This window comes from Ylistrum balloti, unplaced genomic scaffold (genome assembly GCF_031769215.1).
Source record: "Ylistrum balloti isolate Yb309-2 unplaced genomic scaffold, AGI_CSIRO_Ybal_v1 Utg370872, whole genome shotgun sequence".
NCBI classification, from domain to species: domain Eukaryota; kingdom Metazoa; phylum Mollusca; class Bivalvia; order Pectinida; family Pectinidae; genus Ylistrum; species Ylistrum balloti.
The window spans coordinates 28,219-54,366 of NW_026782498.1; the positions used below are offsets into that span (position 1 = coordinate 28,219).

A 26,148-nucleotide genomic window follows, 5' to 3' on the forward strand; every position below is an offset into this window, starting at 1 on the left:
CATGTTTGTATAAAGGGTTTTATTATAAATAATATAAGTTTAAAGATGTACCAATATGTTCCAGATAGTGTAGGATATATGGCTTGCATATTTTTTTTCACTTTTTTAAATAATGTAAGTAAGTATTATAACGAAGTCTACAGACTGACTTCTGTCTGGGAATGTTTGTTCCCTGTTACAATAAGTATGACCTTAACACCATGCAATGATAATGATGACCATGATTTTATGATAAATGCATTTTTTCTCTCTATGATTTATTTTTAACTTGTTTTGTAGCCATTCTTAATAAACAATAACTCTACACCTGATATGAATTATTTTCTTTTCAACTTGATGCCTCAAAAAGTTTCCTTGTTCAGCATAAAGACTGACCTCTATTCCAAACCAAAAAAAGGTACAATAAGGTGGGGATCAACACACAATGAAGGACATATTGTTTATGGTACAAAACAATCCCAGTAGTCTGGTGCGACATCCACGCCACACCAGATCACTGTACAGAAAATACAAACACAGCAGCAGTATGCCTTTTAAAAAGTGAAAATTTTGTTTAGCGAGTATGAAAATGAACTCGGGATACATTGAATATCCAGAAATGTAAGCTATTATCCACCAATTGTGTATCAACAAGGAAGAATTTGACAAGGACACTTTGAATGACTGATAGGTTGGTAATATATATCATACTTTCTACCAAACTTCCTTATCGTGATTTTAATTCTTTAAATTGTATATATTAATCACATATCCTCTCTGTTTTCTGTTCTATATATAAATTTTACCAAAAACTTACTCAGTCCCTAGAAATGATAAGTCTTTGATACCTTACATGTTTTTGTGTTTTTTTATGGGAACTGAATTGAAATGTCGAAAGTTCTAACTGGTATCATAAAGCAAACGTAAAGAATAGGTTTAATATCCAAAATTTCATGTTCTCTTTACAACTTTGTAAAGTAATATTTTTTCAACTTGGAGAGATATAAATCCCAGAAGGGGCACTAAGTACACATCCATGCAATACCACCTAGACTAACATTTCACGAAAGTCGAAAGAATAATGAGGTACAGCTATTCAATCCAATACATTTTCAGGAACACTGTTTTTTTTAACATACAGAAAGCAGATGTTAAATCCCAACAAATCTTAATTCAATGCCCTTATTGTGTAACTGTCTGAAAAATAATTGATGAATAGTAGCTTGATTTCTACACAAAAATAATAAATATATCAATACAGAATATATTACGCATGACTATTAATCCATTCCATTCTATGCCTATATCACATAGCATATTTATCCATCAGGATAATTTATTGAACACATTGTATACAAAAAAATCTCAAATTCATGCATAAACCCTTCAAGATAGTATGCAACAAAGCTATTCACAAATCCCAGTATAATGACATCTGCCACACTTGCAGACAACATGCTCCTCTAGAAAATTGATCCTTAAAGAATTCCATCTGGCAAGTCTATTTTCGTAACAATGTGCACAAAAAATCCTCTAAAATTGATGACTTCTTCAACCTAATGTACTAACTTATCATTACTAACAGCACAGCACTACTTGTGTACCTCATCATCACAAGATGTGTAATCATTACCAAAACTTGTGTATGTCATCATCTTATCTAAATCAACATAACAAAATTGTCTAACTCCGAGACAGAGAGGTATTGACCCACAACCAATAAAGGATTATATAGATACTAAATCTAATTAGGAAAAAAAAAAAGTAGTTGTCATATATGTTCTCCTGTAACATATCTCAAACTTTATAAAACAAAAATTGCTTTTCTAACATTTTCCAAGATCAAAGTAAAACTAAGGTTAAAAGTCCATGGGTACATATCAAAAGGAGTATACTGTAGTAGTATGTGTATTATAGTTATGAGTTTTATATTTCCCCTCCTCTCTAGGATTCATGTGTACTTCTGATATGTACATATTTCATATTCATGAGTTAAGGTAATCATACCACCTAAGCACCATGTGTTCATCGCATAACAACACTTCAATGATTAAAAATGATGGAAAATGAGATAAAAATGATTTCATACACAACATCTTTCATTACAAATCATATACCCTAGTAAGGTTCTAGAAAGCATGGGTCACAGTGTCAAGCACAGATCACAGTGTCAAGCCCTACAATTCAACGCAACACCACAGCTTATGTAACAAAAATACTTGCCCTATTTGGTGAAAAGAATGTAAGCTTTTTATCTTTTTTAACAAAGCTTGTTATTCAAAATTTAATAAGTACTTAATACATGTGAATTTTCAAAAGTACAACTGCTAAAGCAAGTTTAATCTAAAACAGTTACGACTACTTCCTCAGTGTTGGCAGAAATTTAACACTGAAACACATTTAGGCCTCACACAGGTATATTTGAGTATAAATATTACAATATTGTTCAGTTGTGCACACAAGATGCATCAAAATTGACAATAATATCAGCTTAGAGAAAGTCATTCTAAAAATTCTCTGATAGTACGGCAGTGATATAGTTTGTAACTTAATAAAACACTTTGTTGACCTAACTTTTTCTCCATCATCATTGTTCTATCACAGATATTGTTTAAAAAGATCTTAAAAATTCATCCAATGAATGAAAATTTCATACAATATAATTGTTAAAAAATAGAATAGGAAAGTGTGTTTTCCTTTAATTTTTTTGGCACACAGAACATTATCTTCGAGCATTAGTAGCTATTAAGTTGCAAGCACACTTATATTAGATACAAGACTCTAGAACAAAGTTAGGCAAAATGATCTGGATATCATCCACAAGATGTCTGAATCTACCTATATCAACATATCTAACACTAAATACTTGAAAAGACCATCAATCAATACAATAACAATGTATCAAGGTCACTTTGCAAAACTCCATTTCAAGGTCACTCAACCAAACTTTGTACCTGGTAAGCAAGAATTCCAGGCCATCTCCATGACGTCAGCTGATATATTACCTTAATATTTCTGTCAACTATCCAACAAATAATACAGAACACCACAACAAAGACTTTTCACTCTGAACTTGTGTGATCTTACTGATTACAAGTGAATGTTCCGACAGATAATGTCCTATACCAAAACGTACAATACTATGTATCTGGCATTTTAAAATGTTTTTTTTACTAATTAGCCTTTTTATACTACCACAAGTACAGAGTGACAGGTCTTTATGGTTCTACTTTTATCAAAGAGACAGGTCACTTGATTCAAATCCAAATCCTTGTAAATTCAATATATTGATTTGCAATGATGGAAGGGAGATAATCCAATGTTTACAACATGTAGCAACTTTCATGATAGTTTCAGTCCACAGACATCCAGTCATCTGTATTAATGCTTCACACAGTATGAGAAAGCAGTACATGTGCAGCTGCACACATACAGGTCAGATGATGCTTTAACTACTGTACATGAATGACCATTTACTACTGGTCAGCGAAAGATGGATTATGGGTGCTTGATCTCCTTCAGTGTTGGTGTATTTCTGCACTCCAAGCTTAAGCTGACAAAAACAGGAAACAAAATCCAAAATACAGTACAGGTAGTGAGATATGAAAACCTATTCAAACATTACTTTACTAATTAAAATTGATCTTTTTATTCAAAATTTTGACAGTGTTTATCATGATTGAATGTATTTGTATGAATTTCAAATTTTTGAATATATTCATTTATACAAATATAGGAAAATGTTTGACTTACAAGGAGATCATTAGCACTGGTTGTGGTATGAACTTAGGAGGCAGCATCTTCATTCTCCTGTGGAAGGTTGGGGTTCTCGGGATCCTTACAATCCTCACCTTTACCTACATTATAATAAGATTAACATTATAACATTACAATAATGATGGTGTTTATTATGAACATATTTTTGCATTTATTTTTTAATTTTTTCCCCCTTTTTTTGTTACAAAGGTTGTATGTCCTCTTGCAAGAAATCGTTGTAATTGAATAATGTACATTTTATACCTGGAAACACAATATGATTTAGTAGGTTCCTTGTGTTTTCAAAACTGTTTTAACTTTAGGTTTTCGGTAAGTAATACAAATCCATAAATACTCCAGAAACACACAAGTTTTACAGTCCTAGTTTGTCTATCTCAAGATAAGACAGAATAAAACTTCTATTCATAACATAATACGAAGCTTGTGACATTTCAACCATGTCTTAAGCTCACCTGAGTCGTCCACAACTGAGACTTGTGCTGCCTCGTCTGGTAAGTCGTTCAGTGTCTGGCTGTCGACTTCTGTGAGTTTTCCCTCCGTCTTGTCAATGTTTTCGGCCATCTGTGGTTTAACATCACCCTTCTCTGTGGGTGTGTTACTTACCTGAGGACTATTGTCCTCTGAGGAGGACGGCACTTCCTCCTGAGTGGAGGATATGTCCTTCACTTCAGAGTGTACGTGATCCTCTTGTTTAGAGGATGTTTCCTCCTCTGTTTTGGACACTACTTCCTCCTGAGAATCCTTACCTTCATCTTTTCCTTCAGAGGATGTGCACACTTTACGATCTTCTTCCTTGTTTTGAGAAGTGACCATGTTTTGTGCATCACATGATAATTTGTCTTTCATCTCCTCAACTTTAACATCCTTCTGTGGAACTGATTTCTGTCCACTGATTTTCTTTGGACTTTCGCCAGGTTTCTGTTTATCAATCTTTTTAGTACTCTTTGCTGTTGCAGATTTCTGCATGCTATCCACTTTTGGACTTTCAACTGCAGCAGATTTCTGCTTGCTATCACTACTGTCACTGAGTGGTGTCTTAGCAGCTCTGTCTTCTTTTTGAACCTCTTTCTTCATTTTCTGCCCTGAGGATCCACTGTCTTGTTTAGCTATTACATCACTTTTAGTAGCAGCTTTTGATAGTTTGGCATTTGGAGTGTGTTGGGGTTTAGAAGAGGCACCAGCAGCTTTACTTGCAGATGCTTTTCCTGAGGTTTTGTTAACAGCTGTGTCTGAGATAGGGGAATGAGGAGAGTGGGGTGTGAACTCCGGTGCCTCTGGGTTAAGGTGACAGTTGATCTTTATTACATCTGATTTAGCATGGTTCTCCAGGTCTTCCTCTTCCTCCTCTGGGCAGTCCTCCCATTCATCTGTGTCACCCTGACTTTGACTTTGGCGAGGCGTACTATCAAACTGGCCTTCCTCATAATCATACAGGAACTGGTCTTCCTGTACATTGTCGTGGAGATTTAGACCATCATGGTCTTCTTCTAAACTTACATGCTCACCAAACAGCTCCTTATGCTCGAAGATGTCATCCCCGTCCTCGCCTATCAGACTGCCTGTGAGGAGGTCATCTGCCTCTTCATCCCACCACAGTTCCTCTGTGGATGTTTGGGCTGTGCGAGAGTTTGGCAATCTGCCAGAGGAAGTGGTGATGACTGTACTATTGGGTGTCTCACCATCTGAATACTCAATCTCCACACTTCCATCACTCACCTTTCCAGGTGAGTTGTCCAATTTAATAACAAGGAGGTCGTGCTGTGTTTCTACTTTGCGATCCTCACCTGAAGTTGTCCTCACCCTCTGGGGCTTCACTTCCCCACTCCCTGGGCGACCTCTTCCTCGACCTCTGCCTCGACCTCTTCCCATTGGTCGCGGTGGACCCTCTCTGTCATTTTCTTCTCGTTTGCGAGGATGAGCTTCACCCTCTCTGGGTCTGCTTCCTTCACTATCCCTTTGTCGATTTGGTGCCTTCTCTGACTGACCAGTACCAGCAGTACCTAAAAAAAAAAAAAAGTTAAAAAATTCATTTTACAGTATCAAATTAAAATCATATACCAAAAAAACTAAAATGCCTTTAATGGACTTGAAACAATAGCATATATATTGAGAAAAGTAATATCATATTTCTTTTTTAAACTTACAGATGCAGTCCTTATCATATTATGGAGTGTACTCCAAGTCTTAATGACATTCAAGAAAAAATTCATTTGAGCTCAAAAGATTAAACAAAACTGGAACTATTCCAAGCCATATAGCTTTTACTCTGCATAGCTTGTTTCAAAGCACAGCGGTTTATTTACATAAAAACTCAAACACTAAATGATAAGTTAAGAAAAACTGTGTATCATAAGTCATTTCAGCGAATGAATCTCCCACTGACACATTGCCTCACTAAAGTGAGCTCATGCCCAACAATGAAGTTCTTGTGACTTGTAGTGTAGGAAATAGAGCGTGGACAAACTTTTGAAATGTAGCTTTATTTTATGTAGGTCAAAGGTCAAAATATAAGTAGAACAACCTACTTTTGATCTATGACACAACACCTCACTAAGGTGAAGTCGTAACCCAAGTATTAAGTAGCTAAAGTTCAGACAGACCCAACGCAAAACCACATTCGTTCATTTGGGAACTAATAATTGATGTATACTGCGACTTTCTTTTTTACATTGTCGAAATGACGTTCAAATAATTTGGACAGTTATACTAGATTAAATCATGCTGTATGACAAAAGGCATAAAACATTTCACAACATCACATATGACACAAAACACCAAATCTGTTCATTCTGGTTATTTGGAAGCTTTGCAAGAAAAGAAGTATGAACATCAAGTCATGGATAAAACACCTGATTACAGAACAACCTTATCCTTCCAACACTTAAAATCCAAGTTACATATATATTTTCATGGCAGTTCTTTACTATATTCAATGTGTAATTCTTTATAAAAAGTGGCCAATATTTTCCCTTTTTTGACACATAGATACTTTCAGAACAATTATAGTAAGGAGTTCAAATTAACAAGAAGTTATATCAGTTATGATAACAATAGTTTATAAAACTTAAGAGTAACATTTCCAAATCTTAGTTTTGCCATATATTTGTTAGAAAATCAACAATACTGACCCTCTTAATTTGTCACAAACAATTTACTTATATAAGAAAGTTTCTGAAAATTATTATCAACTATTCAAATCATGCAGTCTGCAGGATACACACATAATCTCTTACCTATGAACATAGTAGAGTGTAAATACACAATATCTGGTTATGATAAACTGTAACATTGAACCTGCATGTGGCCATTTTACACCTGCACATATCACCATCCAGATGTTGGAAGACTTAATGTTGTCAGCATTCATCATATATAATAGTACGATTTTAATTTACAAGGAAACTTGATCATTACATGTACTTCTGCAAAATAAACATCAAAACATAACTTGAGCTATAGGTTGGAAGTTCTTATAACACAACCACTAGAAGATGTATCAATGACATTTTGATGACTACATTGTGATCTTCATCAGATAAATGACCAGTGTAAAGCGCACTAGCACTGACACACATAGTGTACATGACACTAACCTGAGCAAAACTCTTCTTGTTTGCAGAATTGACATTTTTGCTGATTCAAGAATTTTTTTCAACCATAGAAAAGAGGATTGATCTTGATCTCATGGAATTTAACATTTTAAATACAGTAAGATTGAATATGTTTGGAATTAGTGTTTCTTTACTGTGTATGGCTACACTTAAATATTTAAATTATTTTATTTATGCAGAGTTCATAACTTCCTGTTGCTTAGACAATTTTACGAGGTGATATTTACTGAGGAACAGTTGAGAATTTTGTCTAAAATGGTCCTTGCATAACAGCAAAAAAAATGTCCCAGCCTATCTTTTTCATGATATACATTATGCACTATAAATACACGTACCTCTGATTTAAATAATAAAATGCTCAATCATTAAAAAGCATAGGTAGGAACATATATAATTATATAAATTATATTCTTTCTGCTGGTGTATAACACTAAATACTCCGCACTATAATGCAGTAATTGATTTACTTTTTACCTAGTGTATTAAAATCCTGAAAGGTGTGTAAAGGCAAACATTATTAAAGCAACACTGACAGAAATATGTTGGAACTTAAATGTGATCATATTCTGGTTATAATCTAGTGACAAGATTTTGATACAAAATCCAATTAAAATATTTACAAATGTGATATGATACTATCACTGTAGTGCTATTAATAAAGAAAAAGAGAAAAAAAAAACATTGATTGGAATACAGTGGAAAAATGCTCTTACTGAAAAAAACAAATTAGTCTTTTGGGACAAAGAAAATAATTTTAATGTAATAATGTGGCAGTTACAATAATGGTAAAATGAAATCAAAATACAACACGATAAAAAAATGAGCATTTATAGTAGAGTATGTACATAATAAAACTATTTTAATTTCTTCTAGCAAACTACATCCATCAGTTAATATGAATGATGATAAATCTGTCACCATGAAGTCAGCAGAAGTAATCCAGAAACCCACACAGCGTAAAATGGGTACATGAGTACTGTTACCATTTTCCCAATGTCATCAATATTCTAAAGCAGTGGCACCTATATAACCATCAATGTCAACCCAGTTAAAATTTAAAAGCTGTAACGATCAGAAACATCAGAAAAAATTCTGATAAACTAAATTCTTTTGCTCATTTTTTCATACTTGTCAAGTCCTCTATTTGAAGAAATTGATGGAATGACCAGAATTGGTTCTAGGGCATAGTAGGTCTAATGGTACAGGATCAAGGGAGTCGTTTTCAATACTTCAGCCAAGAATCACTATCATGCTTTACAAATAGAGATTGAAAACAACTGCAATCATATCAAATTTAACACTGTAGAAAAAGCATGCTGAATTGTACATGTATATTGTCTTTCTTTACAACTTTTATATCTCTTATTTTTCAGAGAACTAAATCAGAGTTCTACATTAAATTCTAAAACTGGAGGTGGGGTAAAAATCCATCGGTATTAATTTGGTTTAATTTGAAAGAAAATGAATCTGTTGCAAAATGGTACACTTGGGATGACATATGGTAAATAAGACATCATATAACGGTCAATTAGTGTTAATAAATAAATGTAGAAAGAAAAATTGACAGTAATAAGGAAACATGCATTTGAACCAAATTCTGATACATGCTACAAAACATGAGGACAAGGCCCACCATTAATGAATGTTACTAGAGGGAAGTAGACTGTGGGACATACAGCTATGGAGCAAGCACGAGTTACACATGTGTGCTATACTTATATATATACCTGGCTGCTCACAGATCTCACCTTTCTGTCTCTCATCTCGCTCGCCGCGGTCAAATCGACCACTGCCTATACGACCAGCTTCAAATCATAAAATTCAAGCTTGTCAACCCAAGTCAAGTACTAATTATAACAAAAAAATGTTATAGAAATACAGAAACAATTACGATGGAAGCACCTGCAAGGGTTTGTATTGCTCACTTGATTGTTTCAGTATTTATTCAATACAGTGATATGAGAAACACTTGCCATTTAATGAGAACCTCATAGCAACATGAGGGATTCCTTATACAATTACAATTAATTTCATAATTCCAAATGAGGGCCGAAAATCGAGCGCTATTCAATCATTTATGCTCAGTGACAAATCGGTTAAAATGAGTTCTTAATGTAGTTTTTTAAAGAAAGGTTGACAACAAAATGAAGGTCATGTAACAAAAGCTGTGCCTCTGCACAAGCTATTAGTATTACTGATTTTCCAAACAAGATAAAGATGGTACCAGAAATGGATTTTGACAGTGGTAAGACTACTAAAGAACCAAAGATACACCAAGCCATTAATGTATACAGATTAATTTTACGAGACCTACAATACCAATGTCGACATTCAAGCCAGGTAGAGCTATACCTGTACGATAATGGTATGTTATGACCCCAAATCAGGTTATATACTAAAGCTACTATCATTCAGCCATCCACCTTAAGCTTCCTGGTCTCAATTATACGAATACAGTATAAACTCAAATAGGAAAGTAAAATAGAAGAATATTTGTAAATACTGACTTGATAATATTGCAATCAGCTTATCAATACAGTCTGGATTTGTGAGGCTAGAGTGGGATACTGTCTCAATATTTACTATCATTGGACTTTAAAAGTGTATTTGTGTAAAATCTACACTTAACCTTTTTAGTACAGGAAATGGGCAGTTTTGCTTTTCTTGTATGAAAAAGATATTCCTAATGATCAACATTTGAGCTGTACAATTAGGTCTTTTTCTTAAGGGATTGATAAAGCATTTTACCACCTTTTGCAAGCACATTAAAACCTAGTCACACCCTAATTTGGAAAGTAAACAGGAGGTATTATTAGGTATATCACAACAAAATTAGGTTTTCAGACAAACGACAGTTTTGTTTCTCTGTCTTGTATATATAAAACACATAACAGTTAAAATAATAAATCTATTCTGAAAATTTGTATATGGTTTGGAAATGTTTAAAAATGCTATATGCTTGATCTACCCAATATTACAGCTTACCTGGTCGTTTGGCAGGTTCTGATCGTTTGGGATTCTCTTGATCTTCGTAACTGGAAAACAAAATGATTTTACAATGAACACAGAGCGTGAAATTCTAATTGTACCGGTTCTTTTTCGTATCTAAAATCAGAATCTCACACTTCATGGAATATATCCTATTCATGTAAAATGTACAAAATACATATCTGAACACATCTGCAGTGATGTAAGTACAATTTTTTTTGTAGACACCATCTAAGAGTGATTCTTTAAAATGCCAGGACATAGCTGGTCCTATTTCCATAACAAAATACCTCAATTAATGTTTTGTGTTGTATTGTGGCAAATACTATCTATTGATAATGAGGTAAGTAATATCTATTTACAAGCAGATCTGATTAATACTAGAAAGTGTAGCATACAACTTTATATTACACTGACTAGATCTGTTGATATCAGTCATTAAGTTTAACAACTAAAAAATAGAGCAAATGTCAGTTCCAAGTTTGAGGGTTGATCAGTGGGGTACTTCGCGTTGGGTATGGATACCAAGAGGTATGCAGAGCGATGAAGTAAAATATTAAAATTAATAAAGGTAGAATTCAATCACAACATACCCAAGCGTTACCAATTAGTGGGTAATTTATTATGGTCAACTAGTTTTGCCTCTAGGGTGAGGCTTCATCAGGACAAATTTTCTGACAATTTTCACCCCTGAAGTACTAAAAATGGGGCTCGCTTTTGCATTGTGACGTTATATGTAAACATGTATATAGTACTAAGGGCAGGTAAGCCGTTATATTAACTTAATAAAGTATTTGTATTTAACCATGTCTCTGAGTAATATTTGTTAAGCAATGTTTCTGTTATGTATTTTTACTTTCTCTCATCCAAACACAGGGTGCTGGTGGACTCTGATACATATGCTAATGTCTTGTAGTTCACTTCTAGTGGTTCACTCTTATCCGAGGTGGTATCAGATGAGTCACTCAGAAAAAGTCATTAAGTTTGATACAAGTAATGACACCAATTAGTGATTCATGCATTGTGATACGAATACAGCCCATTGTTTCAATCTGTTGATCATGTATGAACTAAGTGAGCATGAAGCTAGCCTGAACGTTCTCAGGTTCCACTTAATAAGTCAGCATAAAGGGACTCAAAGCAAACATCTATCACTTTTTTACTGTATTAATTAGTGTAATCTGATTGTTCACTTCTGTTATTGTTCAGTATATATAAAACATAACTTACTCTTTAGCACTTTTTTCGTTGTCCCACTCTCGTCGCCATTCCCCAGAAGAGGCTTTCTGGCGATCAATTCTGGCCTGGTCCACCGCCTCACGCTCTGCTCGCCACTCCATGTACTGCCGTCGCTCTCGGCCTGTCATTGCCATAGCCATCTCCATCTTAGATCTAGGAGGTCCACCTCTACCTCTCTCCTGCCAACAAAATATACTTTATTCAAAGGTTCAACTAATTGTTGTCTTTATAGTTTATCATGATCAGTTTGAAAATATCATTACAAAAACCTTAACAACATAAGCAAACCATATTTTTCTCAGGCATCCCAATGTCAACGTCCATGGTAAATGCAATTCTTTTGATAAGAGCAAGAAAATATGGCTTACAATTACAAGTTGAAATGGTAGGATAGGTAGGTGTTAAAAATCAACTTGAATGAAAACCACCATCATATCTAATATTCAGTTGTCAGGAGCTGACTAATTTAGTACAGTACTGTAGCTGAGCTGGGAAAAGTTCTGGAAACAAAAATGACAAGTTTACCTGTTCACATTTTAATCAATTTCACAGCATTAGAAGTGACCTGTTGCTGTTTCTCTGATAGAATTTCTATTTTATACAGGTAATATTCATAAGAAGATGTGACTTAATTCTTTATGTTTATAAATATATGTAACAGTCCATCACAGAAAAAACCTAATGATTACCTGGCGTTCCTTTACAACTTTCATTTTGTTTTTCACATTTGTGAAATCTGTGCCACCAAAGTTTTTTGGATGCCTCGTGTAATTGTTGCTTTGCTCTTGGTTCCTCTCTGCGACTGTGTTTGCCCATTCGCGGGTTCGATCAGTCAGGAAATTATAGGCAGGATCAGGGGGCGGTCCCTATAATGGAAGTTACAACCCAAACCATATATAAAAAATCAACCAATTATATTTTAATATGAGGAATACTTCCAGATATTCCATTTAAATGATGAAAAAATTAAAAAAAAGAGGAAAGATTTCATTCTTGAAAGTTTTTACCAGAAATTGATCAGTAATTTTTGTGAAGACATACAATCATACCAGTAAGCGTTATGCATGATGAAAGGTAACTTATTTGATAATCCTATTATTCCTGCACACCATACTTATATATACCATACATTCCTCTGTGTTTAATTGACTGAATGAAATTCATTGCAAAATGTTTTACACTAGTGATTTTTTGACATGAGCAGTTACAAAATTTGTCCAAACTATGACCTTAATCTTTTGACAAAATGTCATGGTAATAATTGCTGTCTGTCTAACTAACTGTCATTCTAGTAGGTTCTAGATAAAATCTATACATCCGACAGTATCAAGCACGCCAACATAAGATTTCAGAATTAATATGCAAGATTTTTGTAAGTTGACACTAACGAGGAGTACAGCTGTTATATGTGCAGTAAAACCCCACTTTCTTGAATTCGCACTACATGAATACCCTTACATAATCCTTGTTACTGGACTTGATATTCCTTCAACCCTCATTCCTTGCATACCCACATTCCTCAAACTCATTTTTATCCCTCTCCCTTAGATGCCAAGTATTTTAGTATTTTCTTCTTGTTGTTGAACAGGTGTCATGGTTGCCAAAATTTATCGATGTCACACATGACTGTGTCCAACTGCAGCATTCTTGAGTGTTTATACAGGTGTCTGACAGGACAGATATTCGAGGATTAACAGTGACATAATTACATAGATATAACATATCAGGACATTTCATGTGCATATCTAATTTAGACTGCCATTGAAAATATCAACTGGAGTTCAAACATAAGTTTGCTTTTATATTTAGCATAAAACAAAACTTCTTAATGGTACATATTTAGCTGGAGAGAACAGATGAAAGATCCAACACCATTCTCCGTGTACCCTTACCAAAAGGTTTTAGCAGATGAGGTTAATCACTAACACAATGAAAAAGAGAATATGAAACCTACATTTTATGATCACTTGAAGTTGCTGAAATAAGACAATGCAAAAGTACCTATTCATCATGTTACTGTCATTCTCAGTGACATGCTTGCTGCATGTTACATGGACATTTTGCAGTAAATGAACAATATTGTGAATGACAAATTTTACCTATTCTTCAACAGTAAAATTTGAGACAATGAAATCACAAACTTTTCTTAACTAATTTCAATCAATAAATAGATTGATCAAAGGATAGTGTAATGAATATGTCATTTATCGACACTGAGCGACAATAGATGATCGTTACCTGATGGACTGTGACCATCCTCTGATTACCCAAGTACTTGTATTCCTCTAACTATTGAAATGGTCCCAAGAAGTTCAACTTAGTGGGGTTTTACTGTATTTTGTTTGTCAACTTCTCAACACGATTATAAACATAAATATGCAATTCATGGGTACAAAATTTGCCAGCTCAAACAGCAGGGAATAAGCCATGCATGGACCTGCTCAAAATTCAAAATTGGCATGCATCCAGATGTACTTAACAGATATAACATTTTTAAGTTAATGAAGTTTATTCAATTTCTACAGGGAAGAAGTGTCATCATTTCACTGAATATAATTTTATTTTTATGTCAATTATAAAAGACAAGATTATGATAAAATATTTCTAAAATATTGATCAATGTGTCCAACATATTAACTGAAGGCTGTGGAATTCCAATCTTAATTATAAATTCATTATGTAAAAGAGGTCATTATTTATGTCAATGTCTCTGTTAGGATTCAAATGCAAGACCTCTAATTTAAAAGTGTAATGTTAAACTGAACAGATTAATGAGAAGATCGCTCTTGCAGAACTGTATATTGCAGCTTGCATCTCAAGGAAAGAACTAGTATTTGCCTTTCCAGTGATATACCCTCAGTAATGGTTAAATTCGTAATTAAGACCTTGACCTTTGATTCTGACTTTGATCTCTGAATTGAAGTTTGACTTCTGAATTGAAGTTTGACTTCTGAATTGAAGTTTGACCTCTGCTTCTGACTTTGACTGGTGATTTTGACTTTAACCTCTGATTCTGACTTTGACCTCTGATTCTGACTTTGACTGGTGATTCTAACTTTGACCTCTGATTCTGACTGACTGGTGATTCTAACTTTGACTGGTGATTCTGACTTTGACTGGTGATTCTAACTTTGACCTCTGATTCTGACTTTGACTGGTGATTCTAACTTTGACCTCTGATTCTGACTTTGACTAGTGATTCTAACTTTGACCTCTGATTCTGACTTTGACTGGTGATTCTGACTTTGACTGGTGATTCTAACTTTGACCTCTGATTCTGACTTTGACCGGTGATTCTAACTTTGACTGGTGATTCTAACTTTGACTGGTGATTCTAACTTTGACTGGTGATTCTGACTTTGACTGGTGATTCTAACTTTGACCTCTGATTCTGACTTTGACTGGTGATTCTAACTTTGACCTCTGATTCTGACTTTGACTGGTGATACTGACTGGTGATTCTGACTTTGACTGCTGATTCTAACTTTGACCACTGATTCTAACTTTGACTGCTGATTCTGACTTTGACCTCTTACTATGACTTTGACCTCTGAATCTGACTTGGATTTCTAATTCTGACTTTGACCTCTTAGTCTGACACTGATCTCTGAGTCTGACTTCTGATCTGACCTTGACACCAGTTTTCTACAGCTGCGACAGATATACAGTCTAATGACAAAGTTATACTTACACAATGTGCTTGTTTTGTTTATTATTTCATAAAAATATATTGATTTGGACAAAGAAGAAAAGCATCTTAACAAGAGACAGAAGAGAGAGCAAAGATACAAACAGAAGCAATGGTTTACACTCACATTAGCAGAGGGTTCCTTGTGCGGAGGAGAGCTAGCACCACCATGCGTACGTTTACGACGAGGCTCAAATTCAGAGTCCTGAAACTGAACTCGCTTGTCCCGGTTGTTATCCCGGTTGTGTGACCTCTGTTCCCTCTCTATGTCAAACTCCCTAGATGACTGTTTGTTGTACCTAGGAAGCTCCCTATCTGGGTCAGATTCCCTAGATGACTGTTTGTTGTACCTAGGAATGTCCCTGTCTTGGTCAGACTCCCTTGACGACTGTTTGTAGTAAGACCTCTGATTCTGGTTTTCTCGAAAGCTGTGTCTGCGCTGAACATTATGGTCTCTGTCCTTGCCTGAACCCTGACGGTTGTGCCTTTGGTAATCCTGGACATCTGGCGACCCGGACTTGTTGCTGTTTTCCCAATTGTTCTGGCGATTTGGCTGCCGATTGAAGTCATGGAAGTCTGCAGACAGGGGCCTCTGAAAACCATTGTGATGAAAGCCATGGATGAATGGCTTGTTCGTGTCTCTGTGAACTGCACTGTTCCAGGCCTCCACTAGAGACACATTATCATGGCTCTCACGTGCACCCTCATTGTTAGACACCACACGCATGGCACGTGCACGTTTGTCCTGCACCAATAAAGCACAACAAAGGCATGCAAAATCAGGTAAGTAACACAAGGGAAGGTTAAAAGTCAAGTTGGGTCAGATAGCAGATAACATTCCAGTTTAGTTGTATACAAATTTTGAAATAATATCCAAAACATTTTTTTCCCAATTCATTCCATGTTTTGTGAAATATTAATCACAAAGGCTTCAGCCATAACCCTCAAACTAAAAATTTTAGTACACCTTTCAAATGACAGAAAGGTAAAAAAAATATCAGAGTTACCTCCCTTCGATTGAAGCTTAATTTCTAATTCATAATTCATTTGACCGTTCCTAATTTCACAACTTGTATGCTATTCAACATTGATTTACAAAATAGCTATTAAATTTTTTAGTGACACCATTAAAGAGGTGTGGCATATTGAGACACTATATAATGTCACCATACATCTGCCCAATGAAGATGTACTACAATGCACTAATGATGTCTGTCATCCTTGACTTGTAGTAATTAATTTTTGACGTAATATTTATCTGTGTTTCAATAACCCTTCCAAATGATAGTATCAAGAAGGAAAGTCTTTGGATATTTGCAATGTTTCTTTTGCAGAATTGTTTATGTACCAGTTTTTTTTCAGTAATTAATGTCTTGATTTAAAATTTTCTGTATATTCAAAAATATTTAAACTGTTCTTTTTCTATACTTAGGCATATTTCATAATGACATGCATGTTTTAGTAAATGATCACATCATGTGATCATCTGAAATGAAAACTTCATTAACAGAAAAAAGCAGATAAGAAAGTGAAAAAACCAGGAACTTCTACACATCCCCATCAAAACTTAAAAAAGTCAAGAATACTAACCAAAAGAGAAAAGTAAAAGTTATAAAATCAGATTAAAATGCACACTAAAAGAAATCTTTCTATCATAGGTATGTATTATCTATATATGAAATATTGGAATGTAAGGACAGGAAACGTGAGGTCTATGTGCCTTACCTTTTACCTAAGAGACACTCATTGCATACATGACTAACTTATAAAGAGACAAATGGTTTTAAAAAAGACTGCCTGCAGCTGCTAATATTGATTGCTACTTGAATGTTCAGAAAATAATTGTTTTGATGAACTATCGTTAATTCTTTAAATAAACAATTAATGGTAAAATTAGCCCTAAAAAGCTTGAGTTCAAATTAAACAGTTTTTCATAATGGTAGCCTTTCATAGTAGCCATCTTTTATGATTATCAACTTAAGAAAAGCAAAAAATTATCTGATTTATCAATCCATATAGCTTCATTCCAGTAAAGAACAAAGTTGGCTGTGGAGAATTGAAATTTTAGAATTTGTCACAAATATTATTGTAGCTATAACCTTCCTGTCTAGTCTCAATAACATGACCCATAAGAACTCCAATATGTGTTTTAATTATAAAGTATGAGTTTCATTTTGGCCATCACAGAAGTTATAGTATATGTAGGTAAAAGTAAATATACCATGTCTTATCAAATTTGCATTGTAGATCATCTGTTTAACTTAGAGATTAAATGGAAACCTAGGGAATCTTCTTGGATATTTATTAACTCAAAAATGATAAAACTTAAGCGTGTCAAGAATATTTATACTGCATACTTCAATTTTTAAATTTTACATGATGCATAATGATAGAAATGGAAAGGAAAGACAAAGAATCAGTTAATAGAAACCAACTACCATTATTAGAGTTATGAGGTCAATCAGGTACCATTTTTAGGACTTACAAGGCTACATGGAGACAGTCTCTATCATCCAAAGTTTATAATACTGGGAGTTATTGTGCCACCATATTAAATACCATGGTTACCAGGCCACCCACTTCAATCACTGAGAGTTATGACATCCAGTTATCATTAACTCAAGAGTTACTAGACTATCCAGTTTTCATTACTACTAAGAGTTAATTCGCTATATAAATTTTATTACCCAGGGTCATTACCAATGATTACTAGGCCTCCCAGTTGTTATTACCAAGTGTTACTAGGCCTCCCAGTTGTTATTACCAAGGGTTACTAGGCCTTCATATTATTAACACCAAGGGTTACTAGGCCTTCATATTATTAACACCAAGGGTTAATTGGCCTCCCAGTTGTAATTACCAAGGGGTACTAGACCACCCTGTTGTAATTACCAAGGGGTACTAGACCGGCCTGCTGTAATTACCAAGGGGTACTAGACCACCCTGTTGTAATTACCAAGGGGTACTAGACCACCCTGTTGTAATTACCAAGGGGTACTAGACCGGCCTGCTGTAATTACCAAGGGGTATTAGACCACCCTGTTGTAATTACCAAGGGGTACTAGACCACCCTGTTGTAATTACCAAGGGGTACTAGACTGCCCAGTTGTAATTACCAAGGGGTACTAGACCACCCTGTTGTAATTACCAAGGGGTACTAGACCACCCTGTTGTAATTACCAAGGGGTACTAGACTGCCCAGTTGTAATTACCAAGGGGTACTAGACCACCCTGTTGTAATTACCAAGGGGTACTAGACCACCCTGTTGTTATCACTAAGAGTTACTAATCTTTCTATTTGTCAATACTTATATTACTTGGAATAACTCAGCCATCCAATTGCAACTAAGAAGCATTACTAGACCTCCTCATTGTTATTAATAAGAGTAACTAGACCAACACCTTGTTTACTTAGAGTTACTAAGCCATCAGATTGTAATTACCAACTTACTCAGCACTACTAAGGCTACTACCCTCTGTCCGAGTTGTAATTGCTAAGGGTAACTAAGCATACCAGGCATCATTTCAGGTTATAACTATTTTAAGAAGTACTAGTCTACCAAGTTAATCTTGCTGGAGGTATGAAGCTGATTTATACGACATATTTGTCATACTACAAAATTTACTAAAATGCATGCCCCTCTAAAGAGATGGGAGACTGTATATGATACAGGATTCAACATGCACATACTGTAGAATTTCTGTCCAAAATAAAACTAAATAAAATTCAAGCTAATAAACTGATGGTCAAAACTACACAATGAAGTGACACAGCAAGGATCACAACTTCACATATATAACAGTTACAAAGTACACTGAAGGACATATATTGAGGGAAACAAAGACAGAAACAAACATGAATCAACTGTTAAACAGAAGATATAGGTAACTGTATTCAAGTTATGTATATTTGTATTCAGTGAGATAGACAAATTACTGTCAATGTATTATATTGAGGAAAGAATACATCACTACAAGATATCTTCACATGTACTTACATATACATAAATGGAGAAGGTGCTTACAAATAAAGGAGATATACATAAATCAATTTACATATATTATATGATTTACAATAGATAACCTACCTGTGCTCTTGGCTTGTCTTTCCTCTTCTTATCTGTCTGTTTCCCTCTACCAGCAGGTTTAGGAGGTCGTGGTAATTCCTGTCGTTTGTTCTCATCTCTATCAGCAACCTCAGGAATTGCCTGTAAGTAAAGCAAGCCAACTCTGAAGTCAGTGTATCAACAATAACATCCAAAAAACATTAATATGTAAGTAAAAAGTTCAAATAAACATCAGAACACTTTATACAACTGAGACTTGGCTCATTTTTGCACCATTATCATAATACAAGTTCATAGAATATAATCAAGCATCAATTTAAACACAGTAGTTCAAATGACCACCAGAACAGCCCTACCTTTTGTTCCTTCGTGGGAGAAGTCTGTCTGTTTTTTATGGGCCCACCTCCAGAACCTCGCTTATCTGCTTCTATTTCCTGCAAAAACAGTATTTCATTAAGAATAATTTTACACTAAATGTGCAATACATTTTCTTGAAGTAGTAAAGTAAGATAAAATTTTAAATATTGAAGTCTTAAATACAAATCTATTTTTACAGGTATGGTACATTTTACAAGTTGAAAAAACAGACCAATATTTGTTCTGTATCTGTATGAAATCTTTGAAGCAACTTTTAAGAAGTCTTTAAAATTTCATACTTTTATGTTTCTTGTTCTTTATTAATGCACATATTTCCTTTATTATCAAAAAAGCATTGTCTGTTCCATGTTTTGTTTTCTGACATTGTGATGCCATGATTTATTGAAACTGCTTCACATTGGTATAAGCAAGGTTATTGTTCACCATTTTTACACCTTAAACTTCCACTATTAACTTACTTGGCTTTGAAACTACCTTGTACTTGATATTTTCCTTCTGAGATAAATATGTAAAGGCATATTGATTGCATTTAGAAAAATTAAAATTAAAAAATAGAACAATTACCCGTGAAGATGGAACAACTACCCCTAATGATGGAACAATTACCCTTAGAGATTTCCCTTCGGAGCAATTAGATTTATGATTGTTACTACCTCATGACGTTTGCGGAGAAGGTCATTTTTTCTGCGGATCTCTTCCATTTTTTTGCTGAGCAAAGCCTCCTTTTCCTCCTTGGTAAGGATGTCCAGGAAGAGCTCCTGGTTTGCAGAAATCTGTAAACATGAAAACTTGTATGCACATTAACTTTATAAAAAGGAACGAATACTAACAGAAAGTGAATCCAAGTCTTTGAGTTGATAAAAATGTAGTTCCATTGTATATCCTGTTCTCATTTGGGAATATCACATTACTTGAATTGATGAAGATTCACATGGCAGGTGTTGTCAATGAAGCAGAAGATGCTTACCATTTTGTAACACCTGGTCTTATTCTCCTTACACTTAGTTTTGGGATTATCACACACGTAAATCTTTGTTTTGTTCATATTTTACCAAAGTTTCATATAATCTGAGTTTTAATCTAATGAAAGTTCAACTGGACCTCCTAGACTTTGATCTTTAACCTAATCAGTGGATCAGTCCTTTCAATATTGCTTTATAAAGTAACTACTGAAACAGTCTAATCTAGATCACTATATAGCATAAATATGTTGTTCGATGTTAGTGATCTTCAACACTGACCTTAACCTTGTACCAAGAAATCAACTTGTGCGAATTTAAACATTTCCATGACACAATGTTTACCATCAAAAGATGTAAATTTGAATGTCAGAACATGATATTGCTCTTAACAGCAAACTATACACACCTAATATATATTGCTTTAAAATATTAAATGTCACAACAAATATCAGCCAAGTTTAGAATGCTGATATTCAAATTTAACTGCAAGCATAGAGACAAATTTTTCTTACCTGGGTAGTCATGTTGATGTGTGTATTGAGGGAAAACAGAGAGGGAAAAATTTAACAGATGGCCATTTAGTTTTACTTTGGTGGACTTTGTGTTTTGCCCCTAAAATCCTGAAAATGAAGGAAAACATGATAATTATATATTGCACCCTTTTTCATTGATAAAGAATGAAACAGAAACAATAGTAAACTAGAATTTATTATCTACTATCAACCCTATACATTAGCAATTTGCCTATGTATACATGACCATTTATTGAGCATGGCTTTACTGCTGTTTGCCGTTGTGCTTTTGAAACATACTTACCATATTGCCTTACTAAATCAACACAATTCAAGAGATACTGCATATATATATCTAATTACTGCACTCTTTTAATACTGGGTTTACAGTGCTGACATTGCAAGTTTAAACTTAAAAGGTCAAAATCCAAACTAGCCACTGGTAGCCATCATGAAAATCTGATAAAAGCTTAAAGTGAGGAATATGCACAACTAGAAGCCTTCCTGAACATTTTCAGTATGGATTTCCGATAAATCACTTTAGGGATTTCCAGGAAACATTCCAAGGAAATCGCCATAAGCATTTCTTCAGAAATATTGATAGCAAACTTTGAAACCCAAGTTTGAAAAAGCAGTCATAATGAAAATCTAAAAGCTTTACATTCACAACTAGGACCGTTACACTGATCCCAAAAATATGCATGTTCTGAATGTTTCAAGGAGATCCCTTCATTACTTTTTTCCTAAAATTGTGGTAATAATTAATTGTTTACAATGAACTGACCAACTGATGGATGAAAAGCAATTTGAAAAACCAACAATATATCAGACAGTTGACTTAACAAGATTGGATGGTTGGAAAGTATCAATGGAGAGCTAAGATAGTTCATCCAAACCTACATTTACTAGTACTATGCTAAGATTATAATGAGATAGATGAATTTAGGTTTTCCCTACTGTGAGAGGAGGTTGTGTACGTGTAGCTGTAGCGAGAGGATGTGTGTGAAGATGTAGGGATGCGTGTTGTAGAGAGCTAGAGGGTGTATACCTGCTACCTGGTAGTATATCAGCTGGTAGCTGTTATATTTACTTGGCTGTGTGATTCACTCCCTACACCCAGACAGATAACCATACACACATCCTACAAAGTCTGTACATATGCAGACAGCGAGAGCCAGTACTCCACAGCTATATTTTACAATCCTCTCATCATCTTCTAGCATATGGCATCATATCACCTTTCACTTTACCAGCTGGTAGAAATAATACCAAGCTTTTCACATTTCAAAACATACTGATTATCTTCATTCCAATAGCTGTTGTTGACAAAACATGCTATAAACTATCACAAACAGGAGTAGTACTGTTCTGTAACACATTTTTGTTGAGTCAATAAAATATCCTTATGAAACCAATTCAATTTTAGCTTCCTAACATATAACTGTTTTGTCTTCGGTTTTATGACTAGTTACCAGTAACTTGTATTTTGGTTACACATAACATGATACAGAATCTAAAATATATCATACATAACTCAAACTTCTATCAAAATCGTAAAGTTAAGATTGCTGTAGCTAGTACCAAATCAAATATAATTCCAAATTTATGTTTTAGTTGACTCATATACAAATGCACACCAAAAACATATCTTGAAAGTGATTCACCTCATCTTGTCTACTTCACCTCTGGCTTTCTCTTTTAATACACACAATTTGCTTTCAGCAAACTTACTGTACTAACCTATATGTATTGATATATTGTACACAGGTATCAGTTTGTTAAACACACCAGGTGTGTTTTATTACACCAGTATAGTACAGTATTAGACTCTCAAACTATTTTCAAATTCTTTGTGAGCTCAGAATGAATTATTCACAGTTTGACTTTTATAGCCAGGAAATGAATTTCCTTTCTGATCCATGATGATGTGATATTGTAATCTTGCCAACACATAAATGATTGTGGTATGTAAAGGTTCTAAAGGGTCTATAGCCATACAGTCTATATGGTATATTTTTGACTACTGAAACATACCAAGAGTTAATATGCATAGTAAACATATCAAGTATATACTTCTCACAGGATCTGCAGAAAGATTTCAAAAAATGCTCTGGCTTATTTTCTTTTAATATCCTAAATCACCAGTTGTGCAAATATTGTTGTGATGTGCATGTATAAGCCTTGTAGACATCACTTGGTGCAGTGAAATTTCACATCCCAGGTCATAAATTCCCAACAGCATTGTGATGAGTAATAGCGACTCAGAAAATTTTGGACTATACCCCTGAAAACATTTTCAAAGACTGAAAGATTTGTTTGTTTGGCTGACAAATTCCTTACCATTGAGAACATATACAGTACATAATGTAATAAATCTCCCACGGCCAACACATACAATTTGACCAGAAGTTTGAGTTAATTTACTTAATTTATGATGACAAAAGGTTCTGATTATCTTATTACCAGACATGGGCTTATTGACAGTTAAATATGGTAGTACAACCTCAAATCATTCACCTTAAACTACACTGAGTAAAGTCAAAGTTCATATGTTACTTGTATACATTGTTTATGTTTAGTCTTTAGCTTTTGAAATACAGGTAGCCTATTCATTGCTGTTCAGCACAATGACAAATATAAGTATTTCATGAGACCCACGACATAAATGAAATTAAATAATTACATCAAAGAAGATAATTAATAGTTCATGAAGGACAAACTAATCTAATGTTATCGAAACTTTAAATCTATTTTGAAAACACTTCATTTTTTACTGTTTGTATGAGAAAAAATAAACCAGATCACTACTAGCCAGCAGTCTAATGAAAGAAAACACATATATCATGTACATAACATGTCAAAGATGCTAGGAGATCTGTCAGATCTAATTCCTTATATGACAGATTTTATTGCACCGTATATAAAGATAAAGTGTATGATAATCATAAATTATACATAGAAGACACAAATTAAAAGAAGGAAACCAAAATCTTATCAACTAAATCAGTAAATGGAATTTCCATTGACCCAAGTTTATAGGCAACAAATGAAGCATATCAAACTATTTTCTTAAGAATGTCAATACTGGGACCTGATAATTTACACAGGTGAGATGATAATGGTTGGTAGGTAGCCAAAGGTAGGGCCAGGTATGTACAGAATGTTATACACTGCGATGACAAGGGGGTAACTATTCTGGCGTGACCATCCAATACACAGGTATACAGCTTCAGGTCATAACTGTTCACAAGCCTCCTGTCAACTTCTCCTGCTTACAATGTTCACCAGTGATTTTTATATGACATAACCACCACATACTTCTTCTCTGATATTTCTTGAGTAATTTGATAGTCTGTGTAACCCATTCATATCAGTAATCCTTATCACAAAACATGTAACTGCAAATACACCCTTCAGAACACCATCAACAAACATACAAAAAGTTATCTAGTTCACTTACAAGAGCCCCAAAATGAACAAAATTATCATAAAACTTCATAATTAATGAACTAGAAGAAATTAATATAGTTTCAAAGAATATGTGTGTGCTTGGATTAATATGTGATAATATTATGTATTTGATGACATCACATTGTTCAAACCATTCATCACCTGACATATTCACTCACAATACTGAATACAAATATATCTGTGACAGGTATACATAGTACTCACTAAATATATATTAATATAATGCAGATGCAACAATGTTATAATATACGTAAGATGCTGTATAATTTGTGTAAGATATTTATCAGACAAACTGTCTGATTGAAGACATCACATAGCAATCTATATGCATCTATAATTTGAATTATTAACAATTCCATCTCCTTGACAATTGTGGAAAGTACTGAAAAGTTTGCAGGTCTTTGATAAACTTGTTACTAAATAATAGTGAAATGTTTCACATTATCTAACTTAATAATCACTTTTGATAAATCTTTTCAAGGATTTACCAAAACTGAAATTAGTTTCAAATGTTGTCATTTTCCATTCTCAAAAATCTCCACATCAATGCTTTAAAGTTTAAACTTAATCATTATAAGTTGTCACATGACAATAATTTCCATACATTATATGGGAAATGCCACTGGATATTACTGCTGTTTTATTCTTCAACTAACCTCCACTTCCATTTCACATCTTTATTAATGTAAATATTTCTGATATTGAATGGAAACAAATCTCTTAAATAGGATGCATTTATCTGGATATATAAACTAAAAGAACATCAATGTATATTACCATGAAAGTTAATTATGCTCTATCAGAATGAAGTTATTTATATAACTAAAATTAGTTATAAACACATCTTCCAATCATTGACAAGATGATAACATCTCTTGTAATATTATAGGTAATGCGTATACAATAATATATCTTTTATTTATTTCCAGGTGACCGTGTGAGACTTCAATGATGCAGTGTGTAGCATTACACTACCAGTATTGACATCTGAATATTCATGATTACCAGAATACATTATTGTGGTGACTATATATATATCAACATTGATGCATATTCTTTCTCAAGTGAGTTGTGAATCTACAGTTGTGATTTCAAAACGTTACACTGAAGAGTTTGATGTACAGTAGAGTATTACATTATGTACACATGTACATCGTCGCCTACCAGATATCCTGTTGGAACCCCTGCAACGAGGGCGAAAGAAAAGTGAAGTTGGGTAGTAAACTTTTATGCACTATATTGTATATTAAATATCGTTCTAATAGTTTAAGTACACGTAAAAACTGTTCGATAGCGTAACAAACATGTATTTGGTTGACGAAATCGACAGTTTGACGGCAATTTCTATACTCACGAAAGTTATCCTGCCATTCTCGTCTGACAGCCAGAGCACTCCTTGCCTTCAAAATAGGAGAGTTCCTCTGTACCAAATAAAGTTATAGATGTTTGGCGCGGTAAATTTGAGTATGCACATTT

General features: G+C 34.1%; 1 protein-coding gene across 2 annotated transcripts; it reads right to left on the bottom strand.

The window, feature by feature from the left end:
* Window positions 1-26,073, bottom strand: LOC132559179 (coiled-coil domain-containing protein 9-like). Of its 2 annotated transcripts, XM_060223793.1 has the most exons (13): window positions 26,027-26,073; window positions 21,202-21,309; window positions 20,381-20,500; window positions 19,706-19,783; window positions 19,371-19,490; window positions 15,410-16,027; window positions 12,284-12,460; window positions 11,586-11,773; window positions 10,353-10,402; window positions 9,095-9,172; window positions 4,209-5,756; window positions 3,733-3,836; window positions 1-3,532 (listed from the first exon to the last, which is right to left on the bottom strand). In XM_060223793.1, the coding sequence occupies exons 2-12, from the start codon at window positions 21,211-21,213 to the stop codon at window positions 3,766-3,768; spliced, it is 3,060 nt and encodes a 1,019-aa protein (XP_060079776.1). In that variant the 5' UTR covers window positions 21,214-21,309; window positions 26,027-26,073; the 3' UTR covers window positions 1-3,532; window positions 3,733-3,765. The 2 variants fall into 2 exon arrangements, with proteins under 2 accessions (XP_060079776.1, XP_060079775.1); XM_060223792.1 differs by lacking the exons at window positions 19,371-19,490; window positions 19,706-19,783; window positions 20,381-20,500; window positions 21,202-21,309; window positions 26,027-26,073 and having other exon boundaries at window positions 9,116-9,172; window positions 15,410-16,024.
* Window positions 26,074-26,148: the final 75 nt, after the last annotated feature.